The 20,092-nt window shown below is 47.7% G+C and overlaps 2 protein-coding genes and 1 pseudogene across 2 annotated transcripts in view; 2 read left to right on the top strand and 1 right to left on the bottom strand.

Annotated features, from left to right (window-relative positions):
- LOC139276125 (NXPE family member 3-like) overlaps positions 1–20,092 on the top strand; it is a 742,865-nt gene that overhangs the window by 168,807 nt on the left and 553,966 nt on the right. The gene's annotated exons all lie outside the window — the stretch shown is intronic.
- Positions 1–20,092, bottom strand: part of LOC139276131 (zinc finger protein 850-like) — a 94,237-nt gene that overhangs the window by 34,073 nt on the left and 40,072 nt on the right. Inside the window, exon 3 of the mRNA XM_070893657.1 lies at positions 6,015–6,029. Coding sequence (XP_070749758.1) covers positions 6,015–6,029 — 15 coding nt within the window. The remainder of the gene's footprint in view (positions 1–6,014; positions 6,030–20,092) is intronic.
- LOC139276130 (zinc finger protein 850-like) overlaps positions 1–20,092 on the top strand; it is a 171,333-nt pseudogene that overhangs the window by 135,248 nt on the left and 15,993 nt on the right.

The following is a 20,092-nucleotide window of genomic DNA, read 5'->3' as shown; positions in this document are numbered from 1 at the left end:
TCAAGATGCTTTACTTCGTTACAGATAATACATGCATCAGTGCAAAATTATGTTATCGAGGAACATTGCTTACTCCAGGAGATCAAAGTGAGCTCAATACAAAGGGCGGTAGAAAAATTACCATTTTACAGGGAAGGAAAAGTAACTTTATATGTTAACATTAAGGAAGACACAAAATGAAATTCAGCCTTAAATTAACAGGCAGAGGACTTGACTAATAACAGCAGTGACAATAATATTTTCTATGGGATAAGATATGCAAAGACAAGGTTGTAGTAACAGGTGGCTTCAATCAGCTCAATATAAACTGGGATTTCCAGAATCAGAGTGAGGTTACAGAAACTGAAGTGGTGAACAAGGGGCAGAATTCCGCTTTGATCCCATCAAGGACTCTGCTGAAGGTAACTCAGATGTAGACCTAGTTCTTGCAGGTGACCAGGGCAGCATCCATAACATCATATTGAAACTAGTGACCTCAGTAAGGTAACAAAGGTTATCTGACTAAGGAAAGAGTTAATTCTTTACATTAACTTTTAGTTTTCCCCTGTTAAATAAGTTTCTGTTAGAAGCTGGAGATGTCTGTTTCAATTTCATTTGCAGTGAAATGAAAAGCAAACACAAAGCTTCAGCTGTAAGGAGATTCAGCAGAGGCCACAAACTGTCTTCGTTTGCTCAGCCTTGAGAGCTACCATAGATCTCTCAACAGTAAGATATCTATGGAAATGTTTTGACCATCAAGTCGAGAAGCTATGGCTTTAGATAGTAGACAGGCTCAGTGAGTGGGCAAAAATTTGGCAGTTGGAGTATAATGTTGGAAAGTGTGAGGTCATGCATTTTGGCAGAAAAAAATCAAAGAGCAAGTTATTATTTAAATGGAGAAAGATTGCAAAGCGCCACAGTACAGCGGGACCTGGGGGTACTTGTGCATGAAACACAAAAGGATAGTATGCAGATACAGCAAGTGATCAGGAAGGCGAATGGTATCTTGGACTTTATTGCAAAGGGGTTGGAGTATAAAAGCAGGGAAGTCTTGCTGCAGCTATACAAGGTTTTGGTGAGGCCACACCTGGAATACTGTGTGCAGTTTTGGTTTCCATATTTACGAAAGGATATAGTTGCTTTGGAGGCAGTTCAGAGAAGGTTCACTCGGTGATTCCAGGGATGAGAGGGTTGACTTATGAGGAAAGGTTGAGTAGGTTGGGCCTCTACTCACTGGAGTTCAGAAGAATGAGAGGCGATCTTATCGAAATGTATAAGATTATGAGGGGGCTCGACAAGGTGGATGCAGAGAGGATGTTTCCACTGATGGGGGAGACGAGAACTAGAGGGCATGATCTTAGAATAAGGGGCCGTCCATTTAAAACAGAGATGAGGAGAAATTTCTTCTCTCACAGGGTTCTAAATCTGTGGAATTCTCTGCCTCAGAAAGCTGTAGAAGCTGGGACATTGAATAAATTTAAGATAGAAATAAACAGTTTCTTAAACGAAAAGGGATAAGGGGTTATGGGGAGCGGGCGGGGAAGTGGAGCTGAGTCCATGATCTTATTGAATGGCGGAGCAGGATCGAGGAGCCGTATGGCCTACTCCTGTTCCTTATGCTCTTATGTACACTGTCTAATGAAACGTTCCCAGGGTAGGTGCAGCACGGATTAGATACAGAGTAAACCTCCGCCTGCACTATCCCATCAGAGACTCCCAGGGCAGGTACAGCATGGGTTAGATATAGCGTAACACTCCCTGTACACTGTCCCATCAAACACTCCCAGGGCAGGTATGGAACATAAGAAATAGGAGCAGGAGTAGACCATTTGTCCCTTCGAGCCTGCTCCGCCATTCAATAAGATCATGGCTGATCGGATCCAGGTCTCAACTCCACTTCACTGCCCACTCCCCATAATCCTTGACCCACTTATCGTTCAAAAATCTGTCTATCCCCACCTTAAATACATTCAATGACCCAGCTCCCATAGCTCTCTGAGGTAGAGAATTCCAAAGATTCACATCCCTCAGATAAGAAATTTCTCCTCATTTCAGTTTTAAATGAGCGACCCTTATTCTGAAACTATGCCCTCTAGTTCTAGATTCCCCCACGAGGGAAACATCCTCTCTGTCAAGCCCCCTCAGAATCTTATACGTTTCAATAAGATCACCTCTAAGTCTTCTAAACTCCAATGAGTACAGGTCCAATCTGCTCAACCTTTCTCGTTATGAAAACCCCTTCATCTCAGTTATCAACTTCGGGAACTTTCTCTGAACTGCCTCCAGTGCAAGTATATCCTTCCTTAAATAAGGAGACCAAAACTGTACGCAGTACTCCAGGTGTGGTCCTACCAACGCCCTGTACAGTTGCAGCAGGACTTCCCTACTTTTATACTCCATCCCCCTTGCAATAAAGGCCAACATTCCATTTGCCTTCCAGATTAATTGCAGTACCTGCATGCTAACTTTTTGTGTTTAATGTACAAGGACCCCCAGATCCCACTGTACCATCACATTTTGTAATCTCACAATTTAAATAATAATTTCCTTTATTATTTCTCCAACCAAAGTGGATAAGCTCACATTTTCCCACATTATACTCCATCTGCCAAAGTTTTGCCCACTCACTTAGCCTATCTATATCCCTTTGTAGATTATTGGCGTCCTCTTCACAACTTGCTAGGTTAGCACAGGTTTGGCACACAGTAAATCTCCATCTACATTATCCCATCAAACACTCCCAGGGCAGGTACAGTATGGGTTAGATTCAGAGAAAAGCTCCCACCACACTGTCCCATCAAATACTCCCAAGGCAGTTACAGTATGGGTTAGATAGACAGAAAAGCTTCCTCTAAACTGTCCCATCAAACTCTGCCAGATCAGGTACAACATGGGTTAGATACAGCGCAAAGCTTCCTTTACATTATCCTGTCAAAAACTCCCAGGGCAGGTACAGCACAGGGTTAGATACAGAGTAAAACTCTCTCTATAATATCCCATCAAACAGTCCCGGGACATGTACAACATGGGTTAGATACAGAGTAAAACTCCCTCTAAACTGTCCCTTCAAACACTCGCAGGGCAGGTACAGCACAGGTTAGATACAGAGTAAAACTCCCTATGCACTGTCCCATCAAACACTCCCAGGGCAGGTACAGCACAGGTTAGATACAGAGTAAAGCACTCTCTACATTGTCCCAGCAAACAATCCCAGGGCAGGTACAGCACGGGTTAGATACAGGGTAACTCTCCCTTACTACAACAGTGACTACAATCCAAAAGTACCTCATTGGCTGTAAAGCGCTTTGAGGGCTCCAGTGGTCGTGAAAGGCGCCAAATAAATTCAAGTCTTTCTCCCTCTTCACTGTCCCATCAGACACTGCCAGCCCATAATGAGCAGGGCTCAGGGAGGTTGGTTGCTAGGCACTGCAGTGATGTCATAAAGCAGGAACATTCAGCCCAGTGGGTCCTCTCCATGTCCCTTTAAAGGTGGAGAGCTGGGACATCCTGTCTCAACACACATCCCCCTGTTCATACTGAGAATCCCCGGGGAAGGCCCAAGGCCCAGAGTGTGGAACACAACCAAGGGGGAAAGGGGAGGAGAGACAGTGCAGTGTGGGAGAGGAGGGAGGAGTCTGCTCATTCCCAGGGGCAGATCAGACAAAGTGCTTTGAGTGGTAGGTCCAGCAGTGAAACTGAAAACAATCAAAGGGAATAAATAAAGATCCAATCCAAGGGAACAAGCAACGGGTCATTGGGCATTAATCACAACCGGCAAAGAATTATTCAATGGGCGAGCATCGATTGCTTATTGTGGGAAGTTCCACACTTCAACCATCCATTGAGTGAAGAAGTGTATCCTAACATCTCTCCTGAATGGCCTGGCTCGGATTTTAAGGTTATGTCCCCTCGTCCTAGACACCCCAAGCAGCAGAATAAATGTCTCTCTATCTCCCCGAACAATTGCTTTCAAATTCACACTAAATTCCCACAGACTAGGTGGCGTATGGGTTAGATACAGAGTAAAGTTCCCTCTACACTGCCGCAGGGCACACTTCGGTGTCCGTCCCGACTGCACTGCTGGCAGCTTATCAATTAAAATTCAGCAGCAGTACGATCTGCCACTGCACTGACAACTTTCCACCCGCAGCTCCTGATCAGTTTCAGGTTAAAGTTCCTTCTAAACTGTCCCATGAAGCACTCCCAGCACGAATTAGGGAAAGAGTAAATCTGTGTCAGAGGAAATTGTACCCCAGTGAGAGTCAGTGCCAGAGGAAACTGTACCCCAGAGAGAGTCAGTGCCAGAGGAAACTGTACCCCAGAGTCAGTGCCAGAGGAAACTGTACGCCAGTGAGAGTCTGCCAGAGGAAACTGTACCCCATTGAGAGTCAGTGCCAGAGGAAACTGTACCCCAGTAAGAGTCAGTGCTCCAGGAAACTGTATCCCAGCGAGAGTCAGTGCCAGAGGAAACTGTATTCCAGTGAGAGTCAGTGCTACAGGAAACTGTATCCCAGTGAGCGTCAGTGCCAGAGGAAACTGTATCCCAGTGAGAATCAGTGCCAGAGGAAACATGCAGCAGAGCCTGGTCTCCAGTCATCTTGGATCCCCTTGCCATTGGACCAATACCTTGCTCTGCCAAGCCCGTGTGGTAGCGAATGTGCAAGGGCCACCTCACATTAAAAGAATTCACACTATTAGCAATACATAACAATCCTCTTCCTCTGCAGTTATCAATCTATTGCAATTCCCCATGCCTGTAGTTTCGTTATATTACGATTCAAAATATCTTCAGTTATCAGCAACAAATGGCATCTATATCACGCCTTAAACGTAGTAAAATGTCCCAAGGCACTTCACAGGACTGTTAGCAAACAAACTTTGACACCCAGTCACGTAAGGAAATATTAGCACAGGTGACTGAAAGCTTGTTCAAAATGGTAGGTATTAAGGAGCATTTTAAAGGTGGAGAGGTTTAGGGAGGAATTCCAGAGCTTATGGCCTCGGCAGCTGAAGGTACGGCCACCAATATTGCTGAAAATTGGGGCTGTTCAAGAGTCCAGAATTGGAGAAATGTAAAGATCTGAGGGTTGTCGCGTTGGAGGAGGTTACAGCAATAGGGAGGGGCAAGGTCCTGGATGGATTTCAAAACAAGGATGAGAATTTTGAAAGCGAGGCACTGATGGACCAGTAGTTCAGCGAGCACAGGGGTGATGGGTGAATGGAAATTGGTACAAGTTGGGATGAGAGGGCTGAGGACAGATTGAGTAGAATAGGCCTATATTCTCTGGAGTTCAGAAGAACGGAAGGTGATATCATTGAAACATATAAAATTCTGAGAGGAATTGACAAGGGCTGGATAGTCTAGAGTTAGGGGTCCTAGTCTTAGGATAACAGATCGGTCATTTAAGACTATGAGGAGGAGCTATTTCTTCACTCAGAGTTGTGAATCTTTAAAATTCTCTATCGAATCGAGATCTTGCTGAATGGCGGAGCAGATGGTAGGGGACGTATGGCCTACTCCTGCTGCTACTTCTTGTGTTCTCGAGTAAGGATACGGGCAGGAGTGTTTTAGAAACAGAAATGTACAGCGCAGAAGGAGGCCATTTCAGACCATTGTGTCAGCGCCGGCTGACAAAGCCACACGGCCCTCGGTCAGCAGCCCTGAAGGTTACATATCAACCTATGAACAATGAACAATGGCGGAAAGGTAAATAGCACCCAGCCCAATCAGTCTGCCTCACACAACTGCGACACCCCTTGCACTGAAACATTCTACACTCCACCCCAACCAGAGCCATGTGATGTCCTGGGAAAGGCAAAAATCAGGTTAAAAACCCAGGCCAATTTAGGGCCTCTTAGATCAAAGCCCTTTACTCTAAAACACACACAAGATTCACTGTGACTGTGTTTAGAGACAGAAACTGATCTCACTTCGCATCCCATTGCACGGCCTCATGCTGGATAATTGTACTCAGTGGTTAGTCTCTCCCGGTCTCATTTCCTGTCTTACCTTGTAACCTGTGTGTACTGTCTACAGGACCGGTGTGTATCTGAGTAAATGGCACTTTCTCTTACCTTTCTCCTCTGTCGATCTATTGAAGCGCTTTCAATCGGAAGGGGCTCACTGGTTGGTGCTCTCACAATCCTGTGCTGGTTCACCTGCTGTTGGTTCACCTGCTGTTGTTCCTCAGTCCACAATCCCTGTTTCCTTCCAGCTGGGGAACTTTCTCAATCACTCCGCCATTCACTGGGAGATCTAATTATCACAGGGCAGAAAATTAGAAGATAAATGTTGTGAAGTGGAATGTAATGTAAAGTGTTTTTCCAACGTTTCATAACAGTATATATCCAGTATTTCTGTTTGATTTTATCCTTTTCCTCAGATCTCTCCTGCCCGTCTGGACTTTCAGAAAATCACCAGAAATCTCCTCGGGTTACACACTGTCTGATCTCACTGGGCCCCCGGGTTACACACTGTCTGATCTCACTGGGCCCCCGGGTTACACACTGTCTGATCTCACTGGGCCCCCGGGTTACACACTGTCTGATCTTACTGGGCCCCCGGGTTACACACTGTCTGATCTCACTGGGCCCCGGGTTACACACTGTCTGATCTCACTGGGCTCCCGGGTTACACACTGTCTGATCTCACTGGGCCCCCGGGTTACACACTGTCTGATCTCACTGGGCCCCGGGTTACACACTGTCTGATCTCACTGGGCCCCCAGGTTACACACTGTCTGATCTCACTGGGCCCCCGGGTTACACACTGTCTGATCTCACTGGGCTCCCAGGTTACACACTGTCTGATCTCACTGGGCCCCAAGGATGGGGACGAGGAGCCGAGGGGAGGGGGAAGAGGAGGAGGGGACGGTTACAGGAGGAGGGGAGGGGGACGGTTTCCCAGGACCCCCCCCATTCTCTCCCCCTCGTCTGTCTCCTCCCTCCCCAGTCATTCTGGGGATGTGCCTGTGTCAAGTCTGTGTGTCCGTGTCTCTCTCACCCTCACCCCCATTCCATGTCTCACCTCCCCCCCGGGACACTCTCCCTCGGCCCCCTCTCTCCCCCCCGGGACACTCTCCCTCGGCCCCCTCTCCCCCCCCGGGACACTCTCCCTCGGCCCCCTCTCTCCCCCCCGGGACACTCTCCCTCGGCCCCCTCTCTCCCCCCCGGGACACTCTCCCTCGGCCCCCTCTCTCCCCCCCGGGACACTCTCCCTCGGCCCCCTCTCCCCTCGGTGCCGCTCAGCTCCGCTCACTTTCCGCCATCTTATTTACCTTCACCAACGGCCGGCCTCCGGGGATCCTGGACATGCGCAGTGCCGCCTCACAGCGCGCTCAAGGAGACGTTGTCCGCCCCTGCAATTGGCTGATTGACCTGATTGACAGGCCGCCCACCAATCGCGGCCCTGTATCTGCCATTTACTCCGCTCACTCCCACGGTCCGAGGCGGCTCGCTCCGGGTCACGTTGCTGCGATTCGAACTCGCGCCGCCGTTCACTCAGCACCAGTGACGTCACCAATCCGGCAGCGTGATCTGCGTGACGTCATCAACCCGGCAAAAAGGGGTGTGTGACGTCAAAACCCCAGCAAGGTGAGGTGTGTGACACCAGTAACCTGGCAACGCAGTCTATGTGACGTCATGTAGCCTGGCAAGGTGGATACCGACCCCACAGGATGGCATATAACGAGCCTACCACCAGGGGAGGGCACCGGCCCCACAGGATGGGCATATACCGAGCCTGGCACCAGGGGAGGGCACCGACCCCACAGGATGGCCGAGTATTGAGCCTGGCACCAGTGGTGGTGGGGGGAGCGGGGGAGAGGAGGGCACAAACCTCACAGGATGGCCAAGTACCGAGCCTGGCACAAGGGGCAGGGAGGGCACCAGGAAAACCATTGGCCCATTGGTTGTCACGTGTGTGTCCAGCGGGGCGGGAGCTGCGGGTTTTACCATCAGTGACAGGCCCAGATTACCCAGGTGTATCGGCGCTGCATGGCCCATGGGACAGGAACAAGAAGGAGAGAATGTTCTGAAGTTCTATCCTGTACTTACAGTGATGACTTTTGTAAACTCCTTTTACAGGGTGTTAGAAGGAGAAGATTAGCACACGGGAAGCTCAAACCCAAAGATCACGTCCCTATCTGCCAGAGTCAGTCGATTCATCAAGGGCTGATTATCATCGGCCTTTTACATAAGAACACAAGAAATAGGAGCAGGAGTAGGCTGTACGGTCCCTAGAGCCTGCACCGCCATTTAATACAATCATGGCTGTTCTGTTTATAGACTCAGGACCACTTTCCTGCCTGCTCCCAATAACCCCTTAATCCCTTATCGGTTAAGAAACTGTTGACCTCTGTCTTAAATTTATTCAATGTCTCAGCTTCCACAGCTCTCTGAGGCAGTGAATTCCACAGATTTACAACCCTCTGAGAAAAGCAATTTCTCCTCATCTCAGTTTTAAATGGGCGGCCCCTTATTCTAAGATTATGCCCCCTAGTTCTAGTCTCCCCTATCAGTGGAAACATCCTCTCTGCATCCACCTTGTCAAGCTCCCTCATAATCTTATGCTTTTCCATAAGATCACCTCTCATTCTTCTGAATTCCAATGAGTATAGGCCCATTCTACTCAACCTTTCCTCGTAAGTCAACCTCCTCATCTCCGGAATCAACCTAGTGAACCTTCTCTGAACTGCCTCCAAAGCAAGTACATCCTTTCGTAAATATGGAAACCAAGGCAGTATTCCAGATGTGGCCTCACCAATACCCTGTACAATTGTAGGAAGACTTCCCTGCTTTTATACTCCATCTCCTTTGCAGTAAAGGCCAAGATACCATTGGCCTTCCTGATCACTTGCTGTGGAAGAAAGAATCTATGAATCCATGGCTTATAGAAGAGGGAAGGGTTAAATTCTTTTTACTTGCTATGCTTTTTAAAATAATAAGACTAGAAAAATAGCCACGCTTTTTAGCCTTGAAACTTAGAGATGCAATTAGGTGACCATCTGGTATTAAAAGGGAGTCTCCTTTCAACTTTGCTTATCAGACTGTGAACAGAGAGAAACTATGCAAGGATAGATAGAGTGTGTACCTTCCGAGATGACCTTTGTACTCGCGGGACTAATGAATAAGATTCCTTTTTTATTTCTGTATTCAATTTCTGTATAAAGATAAGTGCAATTTGCTTGTACGACAGAGTTCTGCCTTGGTACGGTCCAAGCAAGCTCTCCAAGATATCTTGCTTTTAAAATAAATTCTTTCTCTCGAAGTGAAATTCTGAAAGTCTCCGCCTGAGTTAATTTAAGCTAAATATTTCCTCGACACTTGCTGTACCTGAATACTAACCTTTTGTGTTTCATGCACAAATACCCCCAGGTCCCACTGTACTGCAGCACTTTGCAATTTTTCTCCATTTAAATAATAACTTGCTCTTTGATTTTTTTTTGCCAAAGTGCATGACCTCACACTTTCCAACATTATGCCAAATTTTTGCCCACTCACTTAGCCTGTCTATGACGTTTTGAAGGTATTTTGTGTCCTCCTCACAGATTGCGTTTTATCCCATCTTTGCATAGTCAGCAAACTTGGCTACATTACACTCGGTCCTTTCTTCCAAGTTGTTAATATAGATTGTAAATAGTTGGGGTCCCAGCAGCACCCCACTAGTTACTGATTGCCAACCCGAGAATGAACCATCTATCCCTACTCTCTGTTTTCTGTTAGCCGATCCTCTATCCATGCTAATATAATTACCCTTAATCCCGTGAACTTTTATCTTGCGCAGTAACCTTTTATGTGGCACCTTGTCAAATGCCTTCTGGGTGTCCAAATACACCACATCCACTGGTTCCCCTTCATCCACCATGTTCGTTACATCCTCAAAGAATTCCAGCAAATTTGTCAAACATGACTTCCCCTTCATAAATCCATGCTGACTCTGCCTGACCAAATTATGCTTTTCCAAATATCCTGCTACTGCTTCTTTAATAATGGACTCCAACATTTTCCCAACCACAGATGTTAGGCTAACTGGTCTAGTTTCCTGCTTTTTGTCTGCCTCCTTTTTTAAATAGTGGTGTTACATTTGCCGTTTTCCAATCTGCTGGGACCTCCCAGAATCCAGGGAATTTTGGTAAATTATAACCAATGCATCCACTATCCCTGCCATTCATTACTTCTCTTAAGACCCTAGGATGCAAGTCATCAAGTCCAGGGGATTTATCCGCCTTTAGTCCCATTATCTTACTTCTTAGTGATTGTGATAAGTTCCCCCCCCCCCATACCGCCTTGACTATCCACTGTTGGAATATTGCTTGTGTCCTCTACCGTAAAGACTGATACAAAATATTTGTTCAGAGTTTCTGCCATCTCCATGTACCTCATCATTAATTCGCGATATCGTCCTCTAAGGGACCAACATTTACTTTAGTCACTCTTTTTCTTTTTATTACCGAGAGAAACTCTTGCTATCTGTTTTTATATTTTGTGCTAGTTTACTTTCATAGTCTATCTTCCCTCAATGATTTTTTTCGTCGTTCTTTGCTGGCTTTTAAAAGCTTCCGCATCTTCTGTCCTCCCACTTGTTTGGGTAACTTTGTATGCTCTTGTTTTTAATTGGATACCGTCCTTTATTTCTTTAGTTAGCCACGGATGGCTATCTTTTCTTTTACACCCTCAATGGAACTGGAACTGGATTGCAGTGGGACTTCCAGGAGAATATTAAAGTTGGGCACCACAGAAATAATTACAACGAGCGTCAATATCAGGCCAACTTATTCCCGGGGCATTCATTCATCGTGGGCCACCCTGACCTGTGAGAGGTCACCACCGCAGGTCGGGAGGATAAAAGAGCAGCGTGGGTCCTGGGACATCGTGGGTCACCTTGACCTGTGAGAGGACATATTCTCATCCGTTCCGTGTACTGCTTTCATCTGCATAGTGCTACATCTAACGTGATTCGTGATCGGTATTGAAGTGTATCCTGGAATGTAATGTAAACCTGTTATTATCTGCTCCATGTAATACCCTTATTTGCACAGTACTACATGTAACGTGATTTACGGATTGTACTAAACTGTACCTTGAAATGAAATGCACGCTAGTGCATCGTATGGAACTGCTGTCAGCATCCAAACGAATTGTATGGAATTGCTGACCGCAAGGTACTGAACTACTTTCCAATGTATTGAGAAAATTTTATTTGAATAAAGTATATTTTTGAAGAAAAAAAAGCCACCGCGGGTCGGGAGGATAAAAGAGCACACCACTGCAGCTTCCAGAGTGAGCTGCTACAAGTGTGCGACGGCTTCGAGGTGGGCGACTGGATGACATCATCAAAACCCAGGTCACAGTTTGGAGCGTGGGCAGGAACATCGGCGGGGTCCAGGTACAGCGGGGGAGCGGGAAGGTCGGGGCGGAGGATCGGCGAGAGATCGTGGCGGTGGAACGGTGAGAGATCGTGGCGGAGGTGCGGTGAATGAGGGTACGGGCCCAGAAGAGCCGAGAGCCCAGGGGCAGCACGGGCCTGCCCACACTACGATATGTGTGCGCACTAGGTCCTTGCATCAGAGCAGGTCTCCTGCCGTCCTGGTTAACCCTTGCCACTGGATAAAGGCCAAGCTCTGTCAATCCCATGTGGTGGCTGGTGTGCGACGGTCACCACATGTTAAAACAATCCAGGCACAGGCATCTTCCACCCTTTAATTGAAGTTCAGGACTGGAATACTGGCTCCTTCATTGAAATATCTGCGAACCCATGTGGAAGCAAGTCATCCTGGTTCCAGGGACCGCCAATGATGATGAAGACCATTCTCGGGGAGGTTGCGGGTATTCCCGGGATTCTGTAGATATTGTGGGAGGCAGATTAGTTCGGTGACAATCACAGATCTGCCCCGGAATAGACTAAACAATCTGTGACCCTCCTGTGAAGCGCCTGGGGACCTTTTACTGCGGTAAAGGCACTATATAAACACAAGTTGTTGTTGTTGTTGTCCCGCCAATCCCTCTTTTTTTTCATAGGCAGTCCCTCGGAATCGAGGAAGGCTTGCTTCCACTTCGAAAATGAGTTTTTTTTGTGGTTGAACACTCCAATATGAGAGCCACAGACCCTGACACAGGTGGGACAGATATTCGTCGGAGGAAGGTGGGGATGGCACTGATTTATCACACGCTCCTTCCGCTGCCTGCGCCTGACCTCTTCACGCTCGTGGCATTGAGATTCGAAGAGCTCAACAACCTCCCGATGCACTTCCTCCACTTCGGGCGGTCTTTGGCCAGGGACTCCCAGGTGTCAGTGGGGATGTTACACTTTACCAGGGAGGCTTTGAGGGTGTCCTTGTAACGTTTCCTCTGCCCACCTTTGGCTCGATTGCTGTGACAGTGCTCTGTGTAGCGCGCTTGCTTTGGGAGTCGCGTGTTGGGCATGTGGACAATGTGGCCTGCCCAGCAGAGCTGGTCGAGTGTGGTCAGTGCTTCAATGCTGGGGATGTTGGCCTGGTCGAGGACGCTAACGTTGGTGCGTCTGTCCTCCCAGGGGATTTGCAGGATCTTGCGGAGACATCGTTGGTGGTATTTCTCCAGCGACTTGAGCTATCTGCTGTACATGGTCCATGTCTCTGAGCCATACAGGAGGGCGGCTATTACTATAGCCTGTAGACCATGAGCTTGGTGGTAGGTTTGAGGGCCTGGTCTTCAAACACTCTTTTCCTCAGGCGGCCGGAGGCTGCACTGGCGCACTGGAGGCGGTGTTGGATCTGGTGGTTAATGCCTGCCCTTGTTGATAAGAACTCCCGAGGTTTGGGGAATGGTCCCCAGTGTCCAGGGCCGCGCCGTGGACCTTGCTGCCTGGGGGGCAGTGCTGTGCGGCGGGGACAGGTCGCTGGAGGACCTTTGTCTTACGGATGTTTAGTGTAAGGCCCGAGCTCTCGGCCGCCTCAGTAAACACGTCACAATGTCCTGGAGTGGGACACAGGGGCAAAGGTCACCGCCCGTTAAACATTCAAATATTTCAACCCAACCGCCAAGCCCCGAGCGCGAGCCTCGCTCAACCCAAATCATAGCCGCAAACCCCGCCTCCAGGCGGCGCTGATTGGCCAGGGGCGGCCCAGTGAGGAGCTCCCGGGGGAGCGGATTGGTCGGAGCGACTGTCACCCAGAGTGAGGGAGGCGGGCACAGGCCTGGGCCTCAGTGGGACTCGGAGCTCGGGCAGTGTGTTTGGGCCGGGCGTGACGCGGCGCTGGGCCCTTGTGTCGGTGAGTTGGAGCCGGTGGGAGCGGCCGCCTGGTTTTATACCCGGGGGGCTAGGGTGAGAAGAAGAGGAAGAGGAGGAAGAGGAAGAGGAGGAGGAGGAAGAGGAGGAGGAGGAAGAGGAAGAGGAAGATGATGAAGAAGAAGAAGAAGGTTGGAGCAGGATGTGGGGTGGGAAGTGATGATAGGTGTAAGGAGGCAGAATGGGAGTGAGGAGGAGGGAGGATGAAGGGCAGGATGTGGATGGTGTGTGAGGAGGGGGACAGTGTGGTTGAGGGGAGGATGGGGGTGAGGATGTGGGTGGTGTGTGAGGAGGGGGACTGTGGTTGAGGGGGAGATGTGGGTGGCGTGTGAGGAGGGGGACTGTGGTTGAGGGGGAGATGTGGGTGGTGTGTGAGGAGAGGGACTGCGTGGTTGAGGGAAGGATGGGGGTGAGGAGGTGGGTGGGGGGTGAGGAGGGGGGCAGTGTGGTTGAGGGAAGGATGGGGGTGAGGAGGTGGGTGGTGTGTGAGGAGAGGGACAGTGTGGTTAAGGGGAGGATGGGGGTGAGGAGGTGGGTGGGGGGTGAGGAGGGGGACAGTGTGGTTGAGGGAAGGATGGGGGTGAGGAGGTGGGAGAATGTGGGTTAAGATGTGGGGAGGAGATGGGGGAAGGGATGGGGCAGTGAGGAGGAGGGGGTGGGATGTGAGGAGGAGATGGGACAGGAATGCGGAGGTGAAGGAGGGGTCACATTGTCCAGTTTAACACTTTGCCGATTGTACAAACTATAAATTTACTTTTAATTTTTTTAATTTTAGCAGCGCCGTGGCTCTTGTCAGCTCCTAGAATCATAGACGCACACAGCACAGGAAGAGGCCATTCTGCCCATCGTGCCTGTGAAAGAGCTGTCCCATTAGTCTCACTCCCCTGCTCTTACCCCAGAGCCCTGCAAATGTCTCCTATTTAACAATTTATCCAATTCTCTTTTGAAAGTTACTATTGAATCTGCTTCCACCACCCTTTCAGGCAGGGCACTCCAGATCACCATAACTTGCTGTGTAAAAATGTATCCCCTCATTTACCCCCTGGATTGTTTTTTGCCATTTGCCAATTATCTTCAGATCTCGGAGTTTCAATCCCAGGAGAAAATGAAGACAATCCTACGTTCTCTGAGGCAGAAGAAAACCTCTTGACGATTTTGAGTTTGAGCAGCAAGAGAGCATCTCTGAAATGACGGTGAATTCTCAGTGGGCCAATGTGGGCTGTGCCTGTACAGTTAGCGTGTTATGCATCCCATGCTGGCTAACAGAACTCTATCCCTGTGCATTTTCAGCAGCGTGGCTTGGCGTTTATTAAGCATTGTGATCAATGTGCTGGTGACCTGCAATAGTTTTGCTTCCTCCTTGAACTCTTTTTGTCTACACAGGAACAGTCGAATCAATCGCAGGTTCTCATCGATTCTGAATTTTCTACATTGCGCAATATTTTGGATGAAAAGGAACAGAATTTGGTCGAAGAACTGAATGAGGAATAGGATGATATTTTATTCAGAATGGAGACAAATCTGTGAGAAAGCTTTCCTTGCTGTAGATAAAGAACCTGAACTTGGGGATAGAAAATACAATTTTGAAGTTTGCAGACGAGTCAAAACTTGGCAACGTAGTGAATAGTGAGCAGGATAGAAGCAGACTTCAGGAGGACAAAGACAGACTGGAGAAATGGGCAGACACATGGCAGGTACAGTTTAACGTGGCTGAGTGTGAGGTGATGCACTTTGGGAAGAACAACATGGAGAGGCAGTATAATCTAAATGGTGCTATTTTGAGCGTTGTGCAAGAACAGAAGGAACTGGGGTAAATGTTCACAAATCTTTGAAGGTGGCAGAGCAAATTGATAAGACAGTGAAGAAAGCTTGTGGGATACTTGGCTTTGTAAACGGGGGCATTGAATTCAATACAAGGAAGTCATGCTGAACCTTTACATATCACTGGTTAGGCTGCAGCTGGAGTATTGTGTAGAATTCTGGGAACCAGACTTGAGGAAGGATGTCAAGGTCTTGGAGAGAGTAAGGAGGAGGTTTATTGGGATGAGAGTAGGAATGAGGGACTTCAGTAAAGTGGAGAGATAGAAGAAGCTGGGATTGTTCTCCTTGGAGCAGCAAAGGTCAAGGGGACACCTAATGGAGATAATCAAAATTCTGAGGGGTTTTGATTGAGCAAACGGGAGAAACTGTTTCTTCTGGCAACCGGACCGGTAGCCCGAAGTCACAGATCTAAAATAATTGGCAAGAGAACTAGAGGGAAGTGTGGAGATATGTTTTCAGATTTTGAACCTGAAAGGGTGGTGGAAGCAGATTCCATTGGGACGTTCAAAGGGCAATTGGACATGTAGCTGGAGAGAACTAATTTGCAGGGTTATGGGGAAAGGATTGGGTGGGGGAATAAATTGGACAGCTCTTTCACAGGATCAACAGCTTTAATCTCCTCGTGTCTTTGACATCCCTGCTGTCTACTCTGCTGTGCCTGAATACTCTTACAAAAATTATTCATTCACAGAGTTGTGGAAATCTGGAACACTCTCCCTCAAATGACTGAATGTGAGAATCAAACAATTCACCATTTTCCAGACTGAGATGGGTATATTTGTGTTGGTTAAGGGCATCAAGGGATATGGAGCAGAAGTGGGTAAATGCAGTTGAGGTACAGATCGAACTGAATGGTGGAACAGGCTCCTCCTGTCCCTGTGCACCATCCTCTGCAGTCAGCCATGTTTATAATATTCCCACAACACTGGAGTTCCCGAGTGCTGCAGTAACCTCGTGCTTTGGAATTGCTTATTCCGAATGCATTCAGCATTCACGTCTATACAGCTTACTGTAGATGTTCCATCTTTTGGCCCCTAGTTTACCCTTGTTAATGTTACCTGGTTCTTGTATATCACCCACCTGCTGTTCAGATTCCACTCTGTAATCAATGTCATGTGGATCACCTTTCCTCCTGGCCTTCTCCCTCCTCCAATGAAAATGCTTCTTGCAGTTACTTCACCGTTCCTGACCAGTTCCATGGTTTTTATTTGGTCATCTCTCTCCCATTTTTTGTCACAGGAACAGCGCCATTTACGTTTCAACGTCCCAGTATTATTTTCGCAGCAGATTTACATAATTTGCGATTTTCTTTGCAAACATCTTTGTCACCCAGAACAGGAAGTATAACACAGGGAATTGCCTTGATTTTCTCGGCCATCCTTGCATGGGAGGGTTCAGTACCCTTACAGGATTTCATACATTGTCATTTAACGCCCCCCCCGCACCGCTCCTCCAGTAGCTTTTGTCATTTATCTTCAATGTGCACAGACCTATCCCTGGGTAACCAACTCATCATCATTACCACACTCATCGCCACCCATCTCCCGACAGCCAGAATCTCCATGCACATTAACAGACTGCAGGAAGATATCAGTGAACTGGTCACGTGGGCAGAACAGTGGCAAATAGAATTCAATCTGCAGAAGTGTGAGGTCATGCATTTGGGGAGGGTTAACAAGGCAAGGGAGTACACATTAAATGATGGAACACTGAGCAATGTAGAGGAGCTGAGACACACACGGGCCATACAGTACCAGGCGGGAGTGAATCATTCTCCTTTACCCACTGTGTGCTGTACATGTACAGGAGATGACACTGAGACACACATGGACTTTACAGTAGCAGACGGGATTTATGAGGATGTTGCCTGGACTGGAGAATTTTAACTTTGAGAAAAGACTGATAGGCTGGGGTTGTTTATTCTTTGGCAAAGAGGAGGCTGAGGAGAGACCTGAGTGAATAGGAAGGAGCTATTTCCCTTAGCAGTGGGGTCAACAAGCAGGTGGCATAGATTTAAAGTAATTGGGAGGAGGTTTAGCGGGTATTTGAGGGGAAATGTTTTCACCCAGAGCTTGGTTGGGGTATGGAACTCACTTACCGAAAGGTTGGTAGAGGCAGAAAACCTCACCACGACTAAAACGTACTTGAATGTGCACTTGAAGTGTCATATCCTACAGGGCTAGGACCGAGAGCTGGAAAGTGGGATTAGGCCGGATAACTCTTCGTCGGCCGGCACGGACACAATGGGCCGAAATGGCTTCCTGCCCTGCTGTAAATTTCTATGATTCTATGAACTGCATCTTTGTCCTAACTATGTTATCTGGCTTCTGAACTACTTGTTCCTCCATTACTTGGTCTTCTGCATTCGGAGTTAGTGCTTGATCTAATTAAATGGTGGAACAGTCTTGAGGGGCTGAATAGCCTACTCCTGTTGTAAGACCAACTCGCTACACGTGCTACTCACGTCATTCTCAGCATCGTGGATGCTCCAGAGTGAATCCATCCTCAGCTCCAATTCCACAACGTGGTCCGTCAGGAGCTGGAGGCGGGTACACTTCCCGCACACGTAGTTGTCAGGGACACCGGAAGTGTCCCTGAGTTCCCACATGGTACAGGAGGAGCATATCACTTCAGATTTTGGGCAGCTGAGATCACTGAGTTGCTCCACACTTTACTATTGACTCTCCAGCTCTCTCATGCTGCAAAGTCGAGCCTTGTTTAGTCTGTTTGAGCACTGCCAGTGGTCTGCTGTGCGTTAACATTTGTGTTTCTGTCTATTTCAGGAGAGTCCGCCAGAGGAGCAGAGGTACGACACGCTCCAAAAATAACTGAACAACATTATAAAGTAGGATATTGAAGAGCGGTTTTATTTTCTGCTGTTCAATATTTCATAGTACGCTTCACTAATAATGTAAATATTAGCCAAACATAGCGGGAGGCAGCCTGTCTCTGGGAGCATTGAAGGGACCCACCCAGTATAAAGTGTGGAGACATGTAATGGACATTCTCAACCCTGGTACGGAGGGCCTTTCTTGGTTTCTAACTTAACCTGTAAAATCCTCAATAAGTGGGCACATCTTAAGAATACCAGACACGAGTAAAAGAATATAAATATTATCCATATCTCTTCAAATAAGAAAATAGATGAAATGGCAGCATTTGATGTCTGATTCATGATTTATAATGCAACAATCTAATAATCACAACTATTTTAGAAGCAATCGGCCATTAGAATTCATTCATTAGTAAACAAAAACAGTGATCTAAATCATTAACCTGTTACACTGGGTTCTCTCATGGTTTAAAACTGGAAAATTAATGCACGAGTATATTCACAACTGATTTGGTCAAATCACTTTTAATCACCTCCTGACTCCCCAAAGCCTTTCCCCCATCTCAAAGGCATAAGTCAGGAGTGTGATGGAATACTCTCCACTTTCCTGGATGAGTTTAGCTCCAACAAAGTTCAAGAAGCTCGACACCATCCAGGACAAAGCATCCCGCTTGATTGGCACCCCATCCACCACCTTCAACATTCACTCCCTCCACCACCGGCGTACCATGGCTGCAGTGTGTACCATCTACACGTTGCACTGCAGCAACTCCCAAACCCGCGACCTCTACCACCCAGAGGGACAAGGGCAGCAGTTGCAGGGGAACACCCTCACCTGCAAGTTCCCCTTCACGTTGCACACCATCCTCACTTGGGAAATATATCAGCTGTTCCTTCATCGCTGGGTCAAAATCCTGGAACTCCCTCCCTAGCATCCCTGTGGAAGCACCTTCACCACACGGACTGCAGTGGTTCAAGAAGGTGGCTCACCACCCCCTTCTCGAGGGCAATTAGGGATGGGCAATAAATGCTGGCCTTGCACCACCATATCCCAGCAACGAATGAAAAAAATACAGAAGAGACTTTCAACATGAAATGTTCACACTTTCATGGACAAAGATGAAGGAGCGGCCTTGAAGGGAGTGGAACACGGGGAAGGTTGAAAATATTTGTGAACAAAATGAAGTAAATCAGAAATATAATGGTTACGATGTCAGGAATGTGTTTGTTTTTAGGAAAGAGATCTGTTTTATAAAAAATATTTCTGAGCCGCCTCCAGCGAGTGTTTGAAGAGCAGCTGGTTCGGCCGCTCAACGTGCCCTCACTCTGCCCATTTGTACCTCAGAATTGCAGTCAGGGTCCTCTGTACATCACGGGACCCCGGTTTGATGAGGTTTCCCCCCTGAAACAGGCAGACTTTCCCGCTGCCCATCTCAGTACCCCACCCACAGTGACGATGGCTGAAGCACCAGCGTAAATTTTAGTGCCATTTCCAGGCGACTATCGCTCCGGTTACACCAGGCGGGGTCTCTTAAAATCAGTCCTGTTAGTTCAGGATAGGAGCAGGAGGAGGCCATTCTGCCCCTGGAGCCTGTCCCACCATTCAATGAGATCACGGCTGATCTGTGACCTGTCTCCATAAACCCGTCTTTGGCCCATATCCCACAATCCCTTTGGTTAACGAAAATCCATCAACCTCCGGTTTAAAATTAACAATTGAAGCTGCATCAATTGTGGTTTGCAGAAGAAAATTCCAAACTTCTCCCACCCTTTGTGTGTCGAAGTATTTTCTAACTTCACTTCTGAAAGGCCTGGCTATAATTTTTAGATGATGCCCCTAGTCCTTGACAACCCACGCAGCGGAAAGACTTGCTCTCGGTTCTTAATATCTTGAAAACTTCGATCAAATCACGTCTTAAACTTTTAAATTCCAGGGATGGGTAAGGTGAAAATTTAAAATAAGAACGTTTAGTACATGACTCTGGGATGTAGTTAAGCCCCCAATTCACTTAAAAAAAAAAATCAATGTTGCTTCTGTTGTGTAGTTTAATAACAGGCTTGCCAGAAGAGGTGTTGCACTAATTCATCTCAAACACCGCCATGTAGTGTCACCTTCTGCCTGTGGAGCAACATTACAGGCAGGAAGATCACCGGATTCTTGTGTTACACAGCTCATTCCACCCAGTAACTCC

Source organism: Pristiophorus japonicus, chromosome 11 (genome assembly GCF_044704955.1).
Source record: "Pristiophorus japonicus isolate sPriJap1 chromosome 11, sPriJap1.hap1, whole genome shotgun sequence".
NCBI lineage: Eukaryota > Metazoa > Chordata > Chondrichthyes > Pristiophoridae > Pristiophorus > Pristiophorus japonicus.
Note: the sequence above shows the minus strand (reverse complement) of the source record. Positions and strands in the feature narration are given on the sequence as shown.